This window comes from Manacus candei, unplaced genomic scaffold (assembly GCF_025592945.1).
Source record: "Manacus candei isolate 608988 ecotype Guabito, Panama unplaced genomic scaffold, ASM2559294v1 h1tg000005l, whole genome shotgun sequence".
NCBI lineage: Eukaryota > Metazoa > Chordata > Aves > Passeriformes > Pipridae > Manacus > Manacus candei.
In genome coordinates this window covers 1,560,697-1,576,198 of record NW_026138053.1, presented here as the reverse complement: position 1 = coordinate 1,576,198, position 15,502 = coordinate 1,560,697, and the positions used below count along the sequence as shown (strand labels likewise).

The following is a 15,502-nucleotide window of genomic DNA, read 5'->3' as shown; positions in this document are numbered from 1 at the left end:
TGCGAATAGATACAGCGGCAAAAGCTTGTTGTGAATCAAAAGTGAGGCGAAAGCAGTAGGTGCTGAGGGAAATCAAAGGAAAACACAGGTCAAAGCATCAGCTGAGGAAGCTGCAGACCCTTGAGGAGCAGGAGCAAAGTATAATTCGCTTGCAGTACATGAAGGAAATGAGCATTGCCAGATTTACTGCTGAAGGGCCGGATTTACATGGGCTGGATTTGGGTAGATTTTAGTAATTTAAACCATTACACTTGAATTTTTACCGTTTTTGGATTCAAAGCTTGTGTCTTCTTGCTTTCTAGACTCTAAGTGTAGGTAGGAGCCAGGTGCTGCATTGTCTGACAAACAACATGTAGTGCTCTTTTCTTTCTTCTCTCCTCCTCTTCTTCTTTCTAATCCTGTCAGGCTATTGTCAGGTTGTTCTTCAGTACTGTGAGACTTAACTGTTTTGAATGGAAGTATCTTCTAAAGAAGGACTCACATGCACCTTCTGTCATAAAGAGCCCATTTGCTTCTCAGATCCCAGAAAAGGGAGGTGAGTGGTCAGCTATGGCCTATGCACAGTGACAGGTTTAAAGAGGGATTTTTAATTTTAATAAACTGGTGGTGCAGAAGTAGGTGATTTTCGTGAAGTACCTGGGTGGCTACTCACAATGGGAAACCCAAGTGTATGTGTGACAGCTTCATTTTGTTCTGCTCCTGGGCCCTGTGAAGTACAAGGGAAACACTTTTATGCTTATTTCAGCTTTGGGTTGGTTTTTTTTTTCTTCTGCTTTTACTTGCAATTTATGGTTGGGGGAGGGAGAATTTATTTTTTGCCTGTGTGTTTTAGTAGTCTGAAGGTATGCCATTGTCTTAAATTCCCAAATTTTGCAGATCAAAGATTCTAAGGAAGACCCACCTCACCTGGAAGGTGCAGAAGGTCTTTGGAACCTTGTCAAGGAAGGCTCACAGTGCCGAGCACCATTTTGTTTGCCTTTGAGTGTAGGCCATTGACATGAAGAAATTGTGTCAGCCTTGCTATATATTGCTAGTGACCTGCAGCTTTGACCTAGTATTCAGTTTCACTGTTTCCCATGCATTTACTGTAATTATTTGATTTAAGAAAATATATCATATGTCTGCTGCTTTAGCCCTTTGGGAACTGGCGTAGGAGGGATCAGCAGGAGCTGCTGTTCTTCAGTAGCCTCTGTACAATCCTCCAGCTTCAGTTGTTTTCTTGAAACTTGTTCCTCTGATGTGTTGTCATCCTTTCAGCCCTGGTGATTTTAGGGAACAATTATTTACTAAGGTGAATTTCCACAAAGTAGGAAGCAAAATGAGCTGAAAATTGGAAATGATTACGGTTGCCAGGTGCAGACTTTTAGTTCTTTCTTCTTCTTTAGCAAAGAAAGCATTTTCCAAAGCTTGATTAAATCTCTTAAATCACAGTTTAGTCCAGCATAAGAAAAATAAGCTCAAATACCAGATCTGAACTAAGTGACTAAGCCATGTCCCGTTGTGTTGGAATTGAATTGGTTATAGTGCACAATAATCTACTTTATTGTCATCCTGGCCTTAACTGTAGCATAAGATGATTACATTGAATGTGTATAATAATAAGGCTCACACTTTGTATATAGTGCTTTAAATATTTTGGCAGACCATAGAAAGAACCTTTACGTGCAAGGCTTGATTAATCCTTTTCCTCTGTGTATAGAACAAGTAGCTGCCAGAGCTCAAGGGTAAAACCTATTAATAATGTCTCTGGCAGTCCCCGCCCTCCTTCACAGTGTATTCTCTTCTGTTCACACCAAACTCCAGGCTTATTATCATTTTGGTCTCTCTCTTTTGCTTTCCCAGTTTCTACGTAGCAATCAGGGGACTGTAGCAGACTCGAATCTTGTATAAAAGTGTCCATAGAGTATAAAATATTTGCTCAAACTCTGTTTTTCCAGCAGCGGAGAAAGAGAAGAAGGACAGCAGTGCTGTGGGCAGCCCAACCCCTGTGTTATTTCCTACAGCTATTCACACTCAGTATGGTAGAGAGGACCCTTAGAACCAGGTTTAGGGAAATGCTTTCACCAACAGCTGTGTCCGGTGTGTTCCTGGGGGGATGCACGTGCATCCAGTGATGTGACCGTCCACCCCTCAGGGAGCACTCCTTGGACTTGAGGTGGGTGAGGAATTACTCTTACTGTCTTTTTCATATGGGGAAGCTGAAGCAGGATGAAGAAAAACATTTTTTATAAGTTCCTGGGATGAGCTCGCTGCACAGCCATTGGCACCCTTGCTGTTCAGCATCGAAGTCAGGAGAGATGTTAACGTTAAAGCACAGCATTGGTGCCAAGAAAACGACTCTTTCTACAGGGAGGTCACACTGGCTTATTGTAAACCATTACTGACCTTGAGCAAATATTAATCCTGAGTTCTGACTGCTAACCTATACTCTTTATACTTGGGAAAATGATTTAATCTTTGGCTTTCAATGAAAGTTTGTTCCTTTACCAAAAAGTTTTCAGCATGTTTTTGTCAGAAGTAGGTTCATAGTTTGTATTATAGTCTCCTGAGTATATTAATAACATAATACAACAAAGAAAAATGGCATGTGGTGAAGGTTTTAAGTGAAAAATATTTATTATTCGGAAGGCTTTCAAGCAACTTAGGTCACTAGATCAATAAAACATTTTTGTTTGGAAAGTACTTCCCATTCCTGGTGCAGTGTCTCTTTAGCTGCAGCAGCTGTGAGGGTGGATGGGATGGATGGTGGGTAGTTACCAGAGCTGCCATGGCCTGTTGTCCCTTGCCAGGTCCTCAAGGGAGGACCAAAGTGCATCTTGTCCTCCTGTCTTTTTAAATAAGGTTGTTACAAAACTGGGGGAAGGGAAGCAGTGAGGGGATGCCTCTGAGCTGGGAAACAGAAGTCAGGTTCACCCGACCCTTGGCACGCTTTGTGAGACACGCCTGTGCCACTGAGGTATCCCCCACAGCCAGAACTGAAACAGCTGTTCCACCCAAGAAGCAGCATCCTCTGATTCAGCCCTGCTCCTCTGCAGCCAGCGGGTGAGGGGCACTGGGCAGCCCCGGGCACGGGGGTCCCGGCCAGCGCCTCCACCACCGCGGCTGTTCAGCCCAGAGGTGGCAGCATTTCACCGGTGGGCAAAGGAGGCCCGGCATACAGTGGGGACATTCATTTGGCTAAGTGCTTTGGGATCTTTTTGGCCAAGAGCACTCTGGAAAAAAAAAAAATTTTAAAAAAAAATTAAGGTCATAAGGTGTCTGGGATTTTTGAAGAGCCAGTGTAACAGTGGTCTTTTATTATTGGTGAGTTTACAGCCAAGAGCTGTCCCGTAAATGAGCAATGCGATTTAGGGATTATTTTTTTTTCCTTTAAAAGCAGGAATGCTTGAGACATTAAAGGTGGTCTGGCAGCTTTTGCTGTGAGACTTCTCTGCGTGTTGATCTGTACACTGGCTTTGTATCAACACAAGAGCACCACGTCGGTGCAGACAGGCAGGGGTCAGCACCATGTGTTTGAACTGGATGGCACTGCTGCTTCACACAGGAATACAGTTCATAGTGTGAGGGATAGGAAGAATGTGGTAGACTGTTTGGCTGCATGGACTGTGTGAGCTACATACCATTAATTAGAAAAGAAACTAGTGTGGAATGCATAGTTTGTACTTAGCATGCTGTTATTTATTTACTTTGGAAGGATGAGGAGGAAGATGAACTAATACCCCATGAGCCCATGGTGGATGTAATTCAGGTATCAGCTCAGGAGCCAGGTTTATAGCAGGTATGATTGGATTTTTATTGTGTCATTGCTTGGATTAGTGTTAGAGTACGGACAGCCTCAGGTCCTTGAGCTTATTTAAAGACCTTCATATTTTCCGTCAACAGCTGTATGAAGTTAAAGGGAAAGAGGCCATGGGATTTCTCTTTCTCAGCTAGTTTATTTGTGAGGTGGTGAGGTTAATGTGGCAATATCCCATGCTTAGTAGAGAGGCTTTTTGGCTTTAAGCATTGTGTGTGCTCCCTTCAGATTTATGATTTTGACCCCAGCCTGGCATTATCACACTGTCAGTGGGAGTGCAGGGCTGGTTGGAACCTCCAGCTCTTGGTGGTAATCTCTCTTAATTAGTTTACAGTTGAAACAATTGTCCGACTTTTTGCCTTTAAACAAGGGAAGTTTGCTCTATCAGTGGTTGATTTCCCTGAGGGAGGAAATCCTGAGGGAGGTTATCAGGGAGAGAAAAGCTCCCGGGCTCCACTTTCAAAGCAATGCCATGTATGAAGCATGCATCAATCCTGTTAGTACTGCTTATTATTTCACAATGGCGTGTCAGGAATTACGGGCACAGACCTTTCTAAGGACTGTTGCAGACCTTTATGCACCCTCATCCCGAGTCAGGATTTTGTGGAATTATGTGCTAATAAAAGCTAATTTTACACATTAAATTGCATTCTTTGAAATTGCGCTTTTAATTGCTGATCTTTCCCTGACTTCTCCACGGATCTCTCCTAGGCTCCTCATTGTCGACTTTCTGCCAGGGAGCCCTCCGTGCCTCATCATTAGGACTAAAACCTGCCATCACTTAACATAACACACACAGCTTACAACTGGGAGCAGCCCCCTCCCTTGCATGGGAGCACACACAATAATAGACACTATAGTGGCAGCACCAACGGGAGCTTTACCATGTATTTTAATGACTTGTGCTTGATTACATTTGCTAGATTGAACCAAAGTTCATTTAGTAATTGGTATGATTCTTAGCGGGTACACATTTGACATTCCTCGCTCATTAAAGAGCCCCAACAATGGCTGTTACAACTTTCATCTCAAGGGTGACCCGCTCAGATACATATCCAGGCTTTTTCTTTTGATAAACCACCCAACCCGGCATTCATTAACACTTAACCATCTGCAGCCAGCCCCTCCTAGTACCTTCTCCCTTGCTTTGATGATATAATTAAAAGCCTTCTGTATTATCTCCCCCAGAGCAGTAAGTCGAGGTGCGTCAGCTCCTGCATTGTTTGTTATTCGATTCTCTCCGTATCGGCTGCTCCTTGCGACAGGGGCTCATTTTTCATATGTTGTAAAGATTAGCTGATGGAGTGGGAGATCAGAGGCATGAGAAGGGAGTGTGGCTCTCCATATTAGTAACCAGATGCTCATTTGAAATGGTGATGGAGTTTGCTGTTATCTGTTAGATTATTTGGCTCCTTTGCTTTTACCTGAAGATAAACTGGTTTAAGTACTAGTCAATGAAAATTAGCATTATCTTTAGTGGCTTGTTATGATAGAGTACTCTTATCAGTCTGGTTTAGTGTGGCTATTCTCTCCTCGAGTCTGGTTTACAGAAATCACAGCTTTGTTTATGCATGTGCCCAAACTTGCCTGTTTGACCTTTGAAGCTGTGATTATAATATTAATCTCTGGGACTATTCTGTTGCAAATCACTTAGGTGGTCTGTATTTCAGAGGATTTCATTGTGGGACCTCCCTCTTGTCCAGCATGATGTTCTGTTATTGTTAGTATATTCTACATTGAAAGCTAACTCAGAGTGGCATTTCAGTACGTCTTGTTGTCTGGCTGCTTTTTGTGGGGTTTTTTGTGTGTGTGATGGAGGAGCTGGAGGACAGCACCGTGCTACTGTTTGTCCACTTCCACCGATTTTGTATAACTTTATAACAAAGTTGCTTAGCTACAGAAAAACTTGGTACAATGCTTGCATGCAGATACAAACTTCAGCCCGCAAATCCTCAGTGTCCTGCGGTGTGGCTAAATAGCCTTGTTCCAGTTTGCAGGTGGGAGACTGCACACAGACACAGCAACAGAACCAGCTTTTACTGGGGGGTTCCTGTTTTATGCCCTTGCTTGGTGCCTAACCCCTGCAGCCTTCCCCTGCCTGGTGTTTAAGCAGGGTTGTGATAGATCTTGAATAGCAAGAGGAGAAATCTGGCACTAAAGGAACTTTTGTCATGTTTGTCATCTTCAAGTTAAGAATTGGAGGTTTTTCCTCCCGTTTTCCCCTCTCCTTTCCATATTGCATCCATTTCTATATTTTTACATATTTATTGCCTTGTTCCATTGATTTGTTCATTTTCCCAGTAAACTATTATATTCGTTACATAAATACAAGGGAGCCCTTCTCAGAGAAGATGTGAAATTTCTCCCCCTCATAAATACACAAAATGTGGAAACCATTCTCAGGATGCAGAACAGGAGGGAGTCTGCTGACTTCCAACTGCAAGACCTCATTAAAATTAGTGGATTCCCTATCCTCTTTGCATAAGGAACATTGCTATTTGGGCTGACTTCCACAGCAACATCTGGGCCACCGATAACATCAGTACTGGAGCATTGCTAGGTGAGCTCATGTTTTGTTAATGAAGTAATCTACTAAAAGTGCATATATCATTTTTTTAGTACTACATACTTCACTGCAAAGTGTTGTACTACTATTATAGGAGCTTTCCTTTGCAAATGGGACTTGAGGAATTTTGTTATAGTCAAAAATATACCTAGCTTGAATTGAATGGCATGCTTGAGAAATGCCACCTAAGTCATAAAATGTTAAGACTTAAATACTTTGGTAGTTCAATGCATTCATTGAGAAATACACTGAAAAATGGCTTACTAGAACACCTGATATTCTTACAGCTTTGGTGTTACTAAATATTCAGTGTGGTAGTATTGGGTTATATATATAAATATATGTATAAACCAATACTATCACACTGAAAAAAATATATATATATGTATGCCCAATTTGTGAGTGATCCTTCTGCTGGGCTAACTAAATAATAAAAGTGATTATGATCACAAGCATCTGACTTTAGCGTGTTCTGGATTAAGCAAACAAAGTTGGATAGAATATACTGGTAAGATATGTTCATTCAGACTTCATTATGAAATGCAGACATCAAAGGAGGAAAAATGGAACCAGAGACAGTTTCGGTTGTGGATTGAAATATCTCTCCTTAATAGCCTCTGACCAGAAATGCAGTTACAGGTGTCTTGAACAGCTCAGTGTAGTCTCTGACTGTTGTTGCGGTTTGTCTTTTTTAATCTGCAAGCTAAATATTCTTGTGGCTTTCCTGTCCTCAGAACTAGTGGCGAGTGTTCAGACAGCCAGAACGCTCTCAAATAAGGCCACAGGTTTGTGGAACGGAAAATAATATTGGCATAAAATATCTAGCTGCTTTGAGACAGATTCCAAAAAGTGTTTCCATTATCCAAGAGCAGAGAATGCATAAAGAGAAGCAATAGAAGTTATCAGTGAGTCTTTGTGATTTAAACTTCATTCTTAAAATGTTGAAGCTATTGGAGATTCCTGAGGTTCCGAAATATTAACCTGCCACTGCTCTGAAAGCGAAGACTTCCCTGTTTGCCTTACGATGAGTGGGAGTTTTACTGATCTTTTCCACCTTACTGGGCTGGATAAGCAAATCCTTTGTAATTGAGCTGTGGCAGTCATTTGTAATGTGTAGTGTAGGAAAGGTGAGCAGACCCTATCTCCTTCCCTTATTTCCCTCCAGGAAGTGTTGGAGAAAATACAGTAGTGTTGTTGTGTTTGCTAGCAGAACATGCCCAGCCTTGCATATTAAGGCAGGCACTTCGCCAGAAGCTTTGAATTATTGTACCCTGACATTACCCACTGTAACTTTTAGCACTCTGGGCCCATTACTTTGGCTTCCTGCCCAGTAATGTGCAATTTCCACTTACATGAGAAGATGTAGCAGGAGTAATGACTCCTTGGAGGAGGTGTTTTCTTTCACAGCAAATCAACCCAGGGCCAGCAGGTGTAAGTTTATAGACACAGCCCAGTAATGGCAGCCTGCACTGTTCTCTTCTGTCAATCCAGCAGCAGATGGAAAGGAACAGACCTTTGCACACTTTTCACTATGCCCTGACCTCATTGCAAAGTCAAGCTCTTGTAAGTGGCCATGCAAAGCTCCATGATTTTCCCTTTTTTATTCTTTTCCAGGCACCCCAGAATGCACATCAGAACAGGGCTGATGGATGCCCATCTCTACTGTCTGAAGAAATATGTGGTAGACTTTCTGGTAGAAAACAGGTAAGAAACCAAGCAACACACAAAGTAGTAACAGGTGTTTGCACTGATGTTAGGTTTATACCAGAACTTTTAAAGGAAGATTTTTTTTTTCCTAAATTAGCTAACATAAAATTGAAATGTAAAAGAAACCAGTTTTCAAAATGCTTTAACTACACTAAAAGGAATGCTAAGCCCTATGGCTGAGTTTCTTATTCAGATATTTTTAAAAAATAATAACAGCATAAGTGAACAACTAACATTTTTGTCTTTTTTCTGCATCCCTTCTTTTTCTAATCTATCCATGCTTTTTGGCTGCTCATTTTACTGGGGCTCCCCCATTGTTAGCCCTGTGAATACATTTCTGACCTTTGATTTCCCCCACCACAGTCTGTTTTGGCCTTTGCAATCACCTTCTCTCTGCCCCTTCACATCCACCACCGCTGCAGGTGGGCTATCTCTGTAGCATCCTATGTTTTTAGCTTGTGATGTTCCTCTGTCAAAACTCTGAGACCACCCACTGAGAGTAAGAAAAACATCCATTTATGGAAGTGGAGAAGGATCTTAGCTATAATATTTCATGAAACAGGCAACACCCCCCCATGTTTATCTTTAAAAAACAAACAAATGAACAACCCCCCTCACAGTAAGTAGTTCAGTTTTGGAATAATGTCTTGTTCCTAGACTTTTTATAGCCCTCTCATGCCTATTATATATACTGAATGCTCACTGAGCTCTCAAGAGTTTTCTCCCCTTTTAAGTAAGATGAAAGATACAGGGGCTAAGTGTTGTGTTCATAGTGCATTTTCTTAGCAGATAAACTGACATGTGAAAAAACATTGAGGGTGGGAGATTTATGTTAGTCTTGACCATATACAAATCTTGTGATGCAGCTGGATACATGACTGAAAGAGCTCTTCCAGAATAAGGGTCTGTGGGTTAAAATTAAGTGGAAAATCTGTGTTAAGCTCCAGAGCAATTTCTTAACCATGCATAAGAATAAGGCTTATCCAATATTTTGACTGGTACATGAAGGCATTGTACAAGTTATTTTAGTTCACATTCATGTACAGAAACATGTAGGAAAGATGAGAAAGCTTCAGGAGCAGCAGATGCCTTAAACCTGGAATAAACCATGTATTCAGCATATTTCAGAAAGCTGGTGACGTTTTGGAATTCTTGTGTTTCCTGTGGTAGCATGAAGCAGCACTTACACTTCTCCTTTGTCATACAATACGTAGGACTCATTTCTTGAAATCCTAGCCATGTAGTTTTGCTGGTATTAGACATTTCTGGAATATTAGACATTTCACACATTCAGTTATTTTTCCCTGGTAGTTCATTCTGTTTTGAATTTAGATCTGTGGGACAAGGATGGTCTTTGTCAGATATGTCTGAGTAATAGTGGTAACTTCAGATTTCAAGGCTTTATGCTATTTCAGTTGAAACTGGTGAGATCTTTGACTTCGTCAGTCAGGATTTTACCTTTTATTAACCAAAGCCAGCAGAGTGAAATCCTGCTCTTAACTCTTCCAGTTTCCCCCAGGTCCCCAAAGAACAAATCTACTGGATTTTTTGCAAGTATGACCGATCGGAGTTTTTTGTTTGTTTGTTTTCTATAGCGAGGTCGTTCTCTGTCTTCACTATTTTTTGAGGCTGTGCTGCTATTCTGTGACACTTCCACGGCAAATAGATATTTACAGCAGCTAGGCAGCATTTCTTAAGACCTGATAGCAACATCTGGCTTAGTAATGGCAGGTATCTGCTTCATTCCCTTTATTACACAAATGCTGCTTATTCGGTCAATTGAGGGAGTCAATTGCAAGTAATGTGCTTAACTGGCAAATCTGGGGAATGGGACTTTTGCCATGAGGAATAACTTAGGCTTTCAGACTTCTGGCATCAGTGGGCATTTGCAGCTTGTTTTTCTTCTCTGAGGAAGGGGAGGACAGTGCATACCCAGTGATCTTTCCATGTTTGGCAGTAATATGCCAAGACTTTTGAAAGACCCTGTGGATCATTTTTGCCTCAGAAGTACTGACATCTACATGGTTATTTGGGTTTAAGGATTCTTTTTAATACTTTGGTTTTTAGCCTAGAGAAGAACCTACAGTAAGATTTTGCCTCTCTGAAATTCCTCACCAGGACTGGAGAAGCTCAGATGCCTTGTTTAAGTTGTGTGTGTTTAAAACTAACAGCAGGGACTGAAGTGAACAGTGAAGCTCTTGTACAGTGCCAGGAAGTACTGACACAGTGTACTTCCTCAATATTACAATATTTACATTGTGTTAATATTTTAACAGCGGGATTTGATGGCAGGCAGAACACCTTTTTTCATTGTTTGTAGCGCAGTGAAGCATTTACATTTTTTCAAATGTTTTTTTGACATACAAAAGCCGAAAAGGTGTTGACCAGCGGTAAAAAAATTCAGATGCTACAACTGGCTTTTGCAGAGGAAAATTATGATTGCTTCCAGGTCAAAGCATTGCATGAAAACTCATGTGGTTATCTATGTGGGATCTGTTTCTTCTTCAGTGAGTCCCAGCTTAGCTGCAAAGTGTTCCATCAAGTGAATGTAGTTTGTACTGTAGTTTGTAGAATGTAAGAGTAAATTGCAGTCAGATTAATACATGCATTGTATTTGTATTTGTTGTGTGACAGTTTTGGAAAAAGGCTGAATACTCACCTCCAAGGTGAAGTGATACCAAGGTTTTTTTCATCAGCTTGGCCACTGTCTGTGGTACTAGACAGATACCTTGATTTTTCTGTGCACTTGTTTCCTCTTCTGGGTGGGATTGTTTGGAAAATAATCAGTATTTGTTTGGCAGCAGTGAGATTCTATGATGAGGGATGTTAGGAGAGATCAAAATACTGTTTGGTAGCCTATAACTCAGTTTGTAGTCCTTTAATACATTTTTATGAACTATTTTAAAAGACCTGAATAGTAGATTCTCCTGCCTGAAGTTTTATTGCAGTATAGCAAATCAAACTTTTAAAAGGCAGAACTTGCTAGTGCCTTTGAGTAAAAGTCAGAGGAAATGTTCTGTTTATTAGAACCTCCTCAAATATGTATGTCCAGACAAAAGTAATACGATGCCCCTAATGTTACTTAAACCTGGGGAATTTATTTTTCAGGAATGAAACTTTTTTCTCTTTCCTAGGAGGAAAAAATGCATTTTGTCAGTTAAATCTCTGTTATTCATCCACCAGTTCAGCAGTGGATCCTAGTGAAATCAAGTGTGCAAGGGTCCTACCCTCTCCAAATCTACCACGGTCAAATGCTTATGGTTCCACAGTGGCTCGGGCAACAGCCTAAGAAATTCTTGCCCACGGCAGTTTATTTCCTACAGCTGGAATTTGTTCCTTCCATTCTTTCCACACTTCTGTGTCACCAGGGTAGGTTGATCAGCTGCAGTGCATTGGCAGCCTCTGCACAGGGGTGCCAGTTCGAGCACTGGGAGCTCTGCCCTCGGAAGGACGTCTCCATCCCTGCATCCACAGTGGATACCTGACACTGGTGACTTCTGGGTCTGTTCCCACTAGATTCACAAGAGTCACAGAGTCATGCTACCAACTGTATTCATTCTGTCTGAACAGGGACTGTGACCTAAATGTGAAGCAGCTCTTGTTTGGGCTGAATTTTCAGCTTGTGGTAGCTGTCCTGTCCTTGGTATGATTTATCAGAGACCTTTGGTTCTTCCCCAGGTTCCTTTCTGCATCAGTGAAGTTAGAGTTGCTGAGATTGGCCTCGGTAGAGAGTCTGTGGAATTGTGTCACACCTCTGCACGGGAGGGAAGTCAGTTAAAAATCTGATCTCCTTGTATTTAGGTGAGAGCTTTCGTTTCCTCAGCATTTCCTTTTCCAGAGTCAGGCCAGCCCGAGGATTCCATGGGTGCTGCGCCTTGTGGTGTGGGAAGGCGGGCGAGCACAGGCCGTGTGTGCTGCCGGAGGTGCTCTGCCAGCACAGGGCAGGGATAGTTGAAGGTGAACACCTGCACTGCACGATGAACTGCACAGTGTTGCTTTTCTTAAAGCGGTCGTTCCACGAGCTGAGCCAGCAGCGAGACAGAAGCAGAGGCTGTAGCTGGCTGGGGGCACGGCTCCACCCCACAGCTGGCGGGCCTCACACCCCTGGGGCCCTGGGGTGGCAGCCAGCACAGTAGCCAGTCCCTTTTTTGGCACTCTCCTGAGTGCTAGGTTGGAATCCTGCCTCGCTGCTGCATTCAGGGCAGATGGAAGAACAGAGTCCTTATTCCCTTTCCCCCGTGAACTTCATGTGTAACGGAGGGCAGGATCTAGGCCTGTGCCGTGTGAGCCCACAATCTTTCTAAAGCTGTAGCCTGGTGAAATAAGATAACTCACTCAGGGGAGGGCAGGAGGGGGGCAGACAGATACAGAGCAACCCCTTTCCCTGTGAAGTTTTAACATGGAAGCTTCAAACTTGCTTTGTAAATTGAAGTCACTATATACATCCTGTGAATATGCTAGAGAGCATATGTAATATGCATTTATAATATAAGTATGCAGGAATGGCATTGTGCCCGCAGTCAGTTGTGCAGGTATAGATGACAACATTTGTAATATGTGTAAGAATTCCACCTCATTGAGGTAGACTGAAAGTCTAAAGCCAGATCAAGGCTGCCTAAAGCAAAGCAGTATATGATCCTACTTATTAAGTTGCCTCCCCAAAATCACTTTTCACGAATTTCATCCGTGCAGAGCCTGCCAGGAATATGCTAATCAGACCTTAGTTACAGGTTTAACATACAAAAAGCTACATTTCAAAATACTAACTTTGTAAATATAAGCACTTGGCAGTTAGGAAGTGCCACAGCTGATGCTTCCCGTGCAACTTTTTGCTTTTGTATTTGCCCTATATTATGGTACAGTCTCCAGTTACGTGACTTTATGGTTTTTTTGAGGGTTTTTTTCCACTCTGTGACCACTGCTTCATTTGTTGCCCGAGATATTTGCTGAAGGAGATACTGTTCAATATTATTTGTAACTTCTATAGTTCAAGTGAAGGCCACCAACCTTACTGTTTAAACCCTGTTCTGAAGATAAGGTAAATACTTCGCTTTTGGATTCTTGGTGCTCATCACTGATACTGTAATGCCCTGCACACATTTCATTAACTATCTTTCCAGCACCCCTATTAGCAAAGCAGTGGTTTTTCCCCTTCTGAAAGGGGGAAACCAGGGTACACAAGAGCTAAAGTTTGAAGCATCTTCGTCTTAAGTGTGCCATTTTTCAATTCTTAATGTTATACAGAGAGCTCATAATGTTGAAAAAAATCTTTTCCATTGGTGATAGCTGTTACAGGGTGACACTGATAAAATTGAAAGCACACAATTGGTGGCAAACTGCAGAAATTAGATTTACGTTCTGCATTCAGCAGTATCTGTAATATCCTCTGACAGAAGGGAATTACCAAAAAAATTTTAAAAATCAGTTCTTCAGGCATCATTCATTTGCCTTACATCTTAGCAGTTCTTTTCTCCCCTCGCAGCCCTCTGCCTTGTACATTTAGCACACATGTTCTAACAAATGAACCAGTCATTCTTCTGCCTCATTACACAACTGTGATTCATCCTCAGGGCATAGTCCATCTTTGCATTGGGGGAAGAAGAGACTGAGATTGGGGAGAGAGGAAAAGTAGGTGTGTTTTTAAGGGTTGTGTCATAATGTACACACATGAGTTCTTAAAAAAGGTATAAGCAACATGCTTATAGCTTTTCTTAATTTGAGTACCCCAACTGTTACCCTGATATTCTTTTAAGTATGTGTATATATATTTTTGTATATGACACTTTTAGAATTAATCAGCGAGGCTACTGTGACTCTTGCTATTGAAGTAGCTGTTATCAACATAGATTTATCGCTTTCAGGTCAGCTGCCAGAGGGAGATGGGATACTCTAAGCTTCAAAGAATATCCAACTCAGCATTTGTAACCTTGGCCTGGAGCATATTCTGTTTCTCTATGGAGTAGTACATGAACACGGCAGTTACCCTGCAGAAAAGAGAATGGAGCATGCCCAATATAGGAGGACTTATACCTTTTAGAAGTATAAAAAAATTAGCTGCAAAACAGGTCTCTTCCAAGCATGTGCAAACAGTGTTTTTTCAGATTTAGCTTGATGTAGTATGGGCACATTTTCTGTTTATAAATGTAACGCCCCAATGAAAAGACAACCCTGTGCCAAATTACAAGCATGGAAGTGCAAGAGCTTTTCAACAGAGCAGATGAAATATTTTACCGTGGTCAAAACAAAGGTTTTTTCCATAATTTTATTCTTGGAAATAGCTGAGACATTTTTGATGAAGCTATCCAAAAAATAATCAGCTTGAGGCAAACACCTGGCATAGGTAATTTCTGCCAAAATAGTTACACTTTGGCAAAGTTTACAAACAGATGAAGACAGAAACTTACAACAGGAAATGCTGGGCAATGTATCTATAACCACCCCAGCTGCACCACCACTGAATGCTGGTTGTCTCAGATCTGGTGAAGGCAGGTGCCACTGCGTGTTTGCTCAGATGTTCTGGGTTCTCTGTTGCTCATCAGAGTGGCACATGCATTTTCTGACATAAGAAGATCTTTGGACTTCATTTCAAAAGACTGTGTCGGTATATCTAAAACTAAGTTGGCAACACACATCTTCCTCTTATACGTTAGGACATTTCACGTGCTTTTGTGGTGTCCTTCCCTCTTTTTTCCCCACCCCTTTTCCTCCTAAAAGCAAGGTAAAATTTTATTGTGTTTAGTAATGTGTTTTGCGAATCAGCATTTTGTCCCGAATTTGACCCTTCTGAATTGCTGGGTGTAGAAAAAGCCACCGTTTCCCTGGTACAGTCACCTGGGAAGTGGGCAGCTCTGCCTGTGGCCAGCAGGAAGATGGGTGGTACTGGAAAGGCAAGAATAATAAACAGCAGCACTGTGGTCACTTCAAAAGGTCTGACTAAGCATTTGCAGCGCCTTGTCCTGGGAATGCTGAGTGGTAATATCTTGCTTGCCACCAGGGAAATCCACTTTCCCTGGGGAGCCCTTCTCTTGGGGTGCATCCCATGAGAGGCTGAGCTGTAGCTAAGAAAACAAATCGGCTCTTCCACAGTTCTGGAGAGCTGCCTGCCAGAATTTGCCAGTAGAGAAACTCTTTTCTGAACTGAGCAAATTTGCACTAAACTTTATAGCCAAAGTCAGTATGATTTGTTTACGAAGTTAAACACTGGATTTTTTATTTTTTTTTTTTTGAACTGCTGAAATAAATAAGAGCAAATTGTGTGAGGTCATAGCACTCTGCCGTTCCAAACTGCTTCAGCTGCAATCCCAGAGCACGCTTCTCTGCTCGGCTCCCCTCCACTGTGTCCAGAAAGCCTTCACAGGGCCAGCACTAGGAGGGGAGAGCAAAGTTTGCTGTCTCAGTGCTGTGTTCTGAGATCTGTTGCCCTGAAAAGAGCT

At 41.9% G+C, this 15,502-nt stretch overlaps 1 protein-coding gene across 1 annotated transcript in view; it reads left to right on the top strand.

Annotated features, from left to right (window-relative positions):
* The window catches only part of EIF2B3 (eukaryotic translation initiation factor 2B subunit gamma), a 99,165-nt gene that overhangs the window by 41,206 nt on the left and 42,457 nt on the right, over positions 1–15,502 (top strand). The window contains exon 5 of the mRNA XM_051807542.1: positions 7,977–8,066. Coding sequence (XP_051663502.1) covers positions 7,977–8,066 — 90 coding nt within the window. The remainder of the gene's footprint in view (positions 1–7,976; positions 8,067–15,502) is intronic.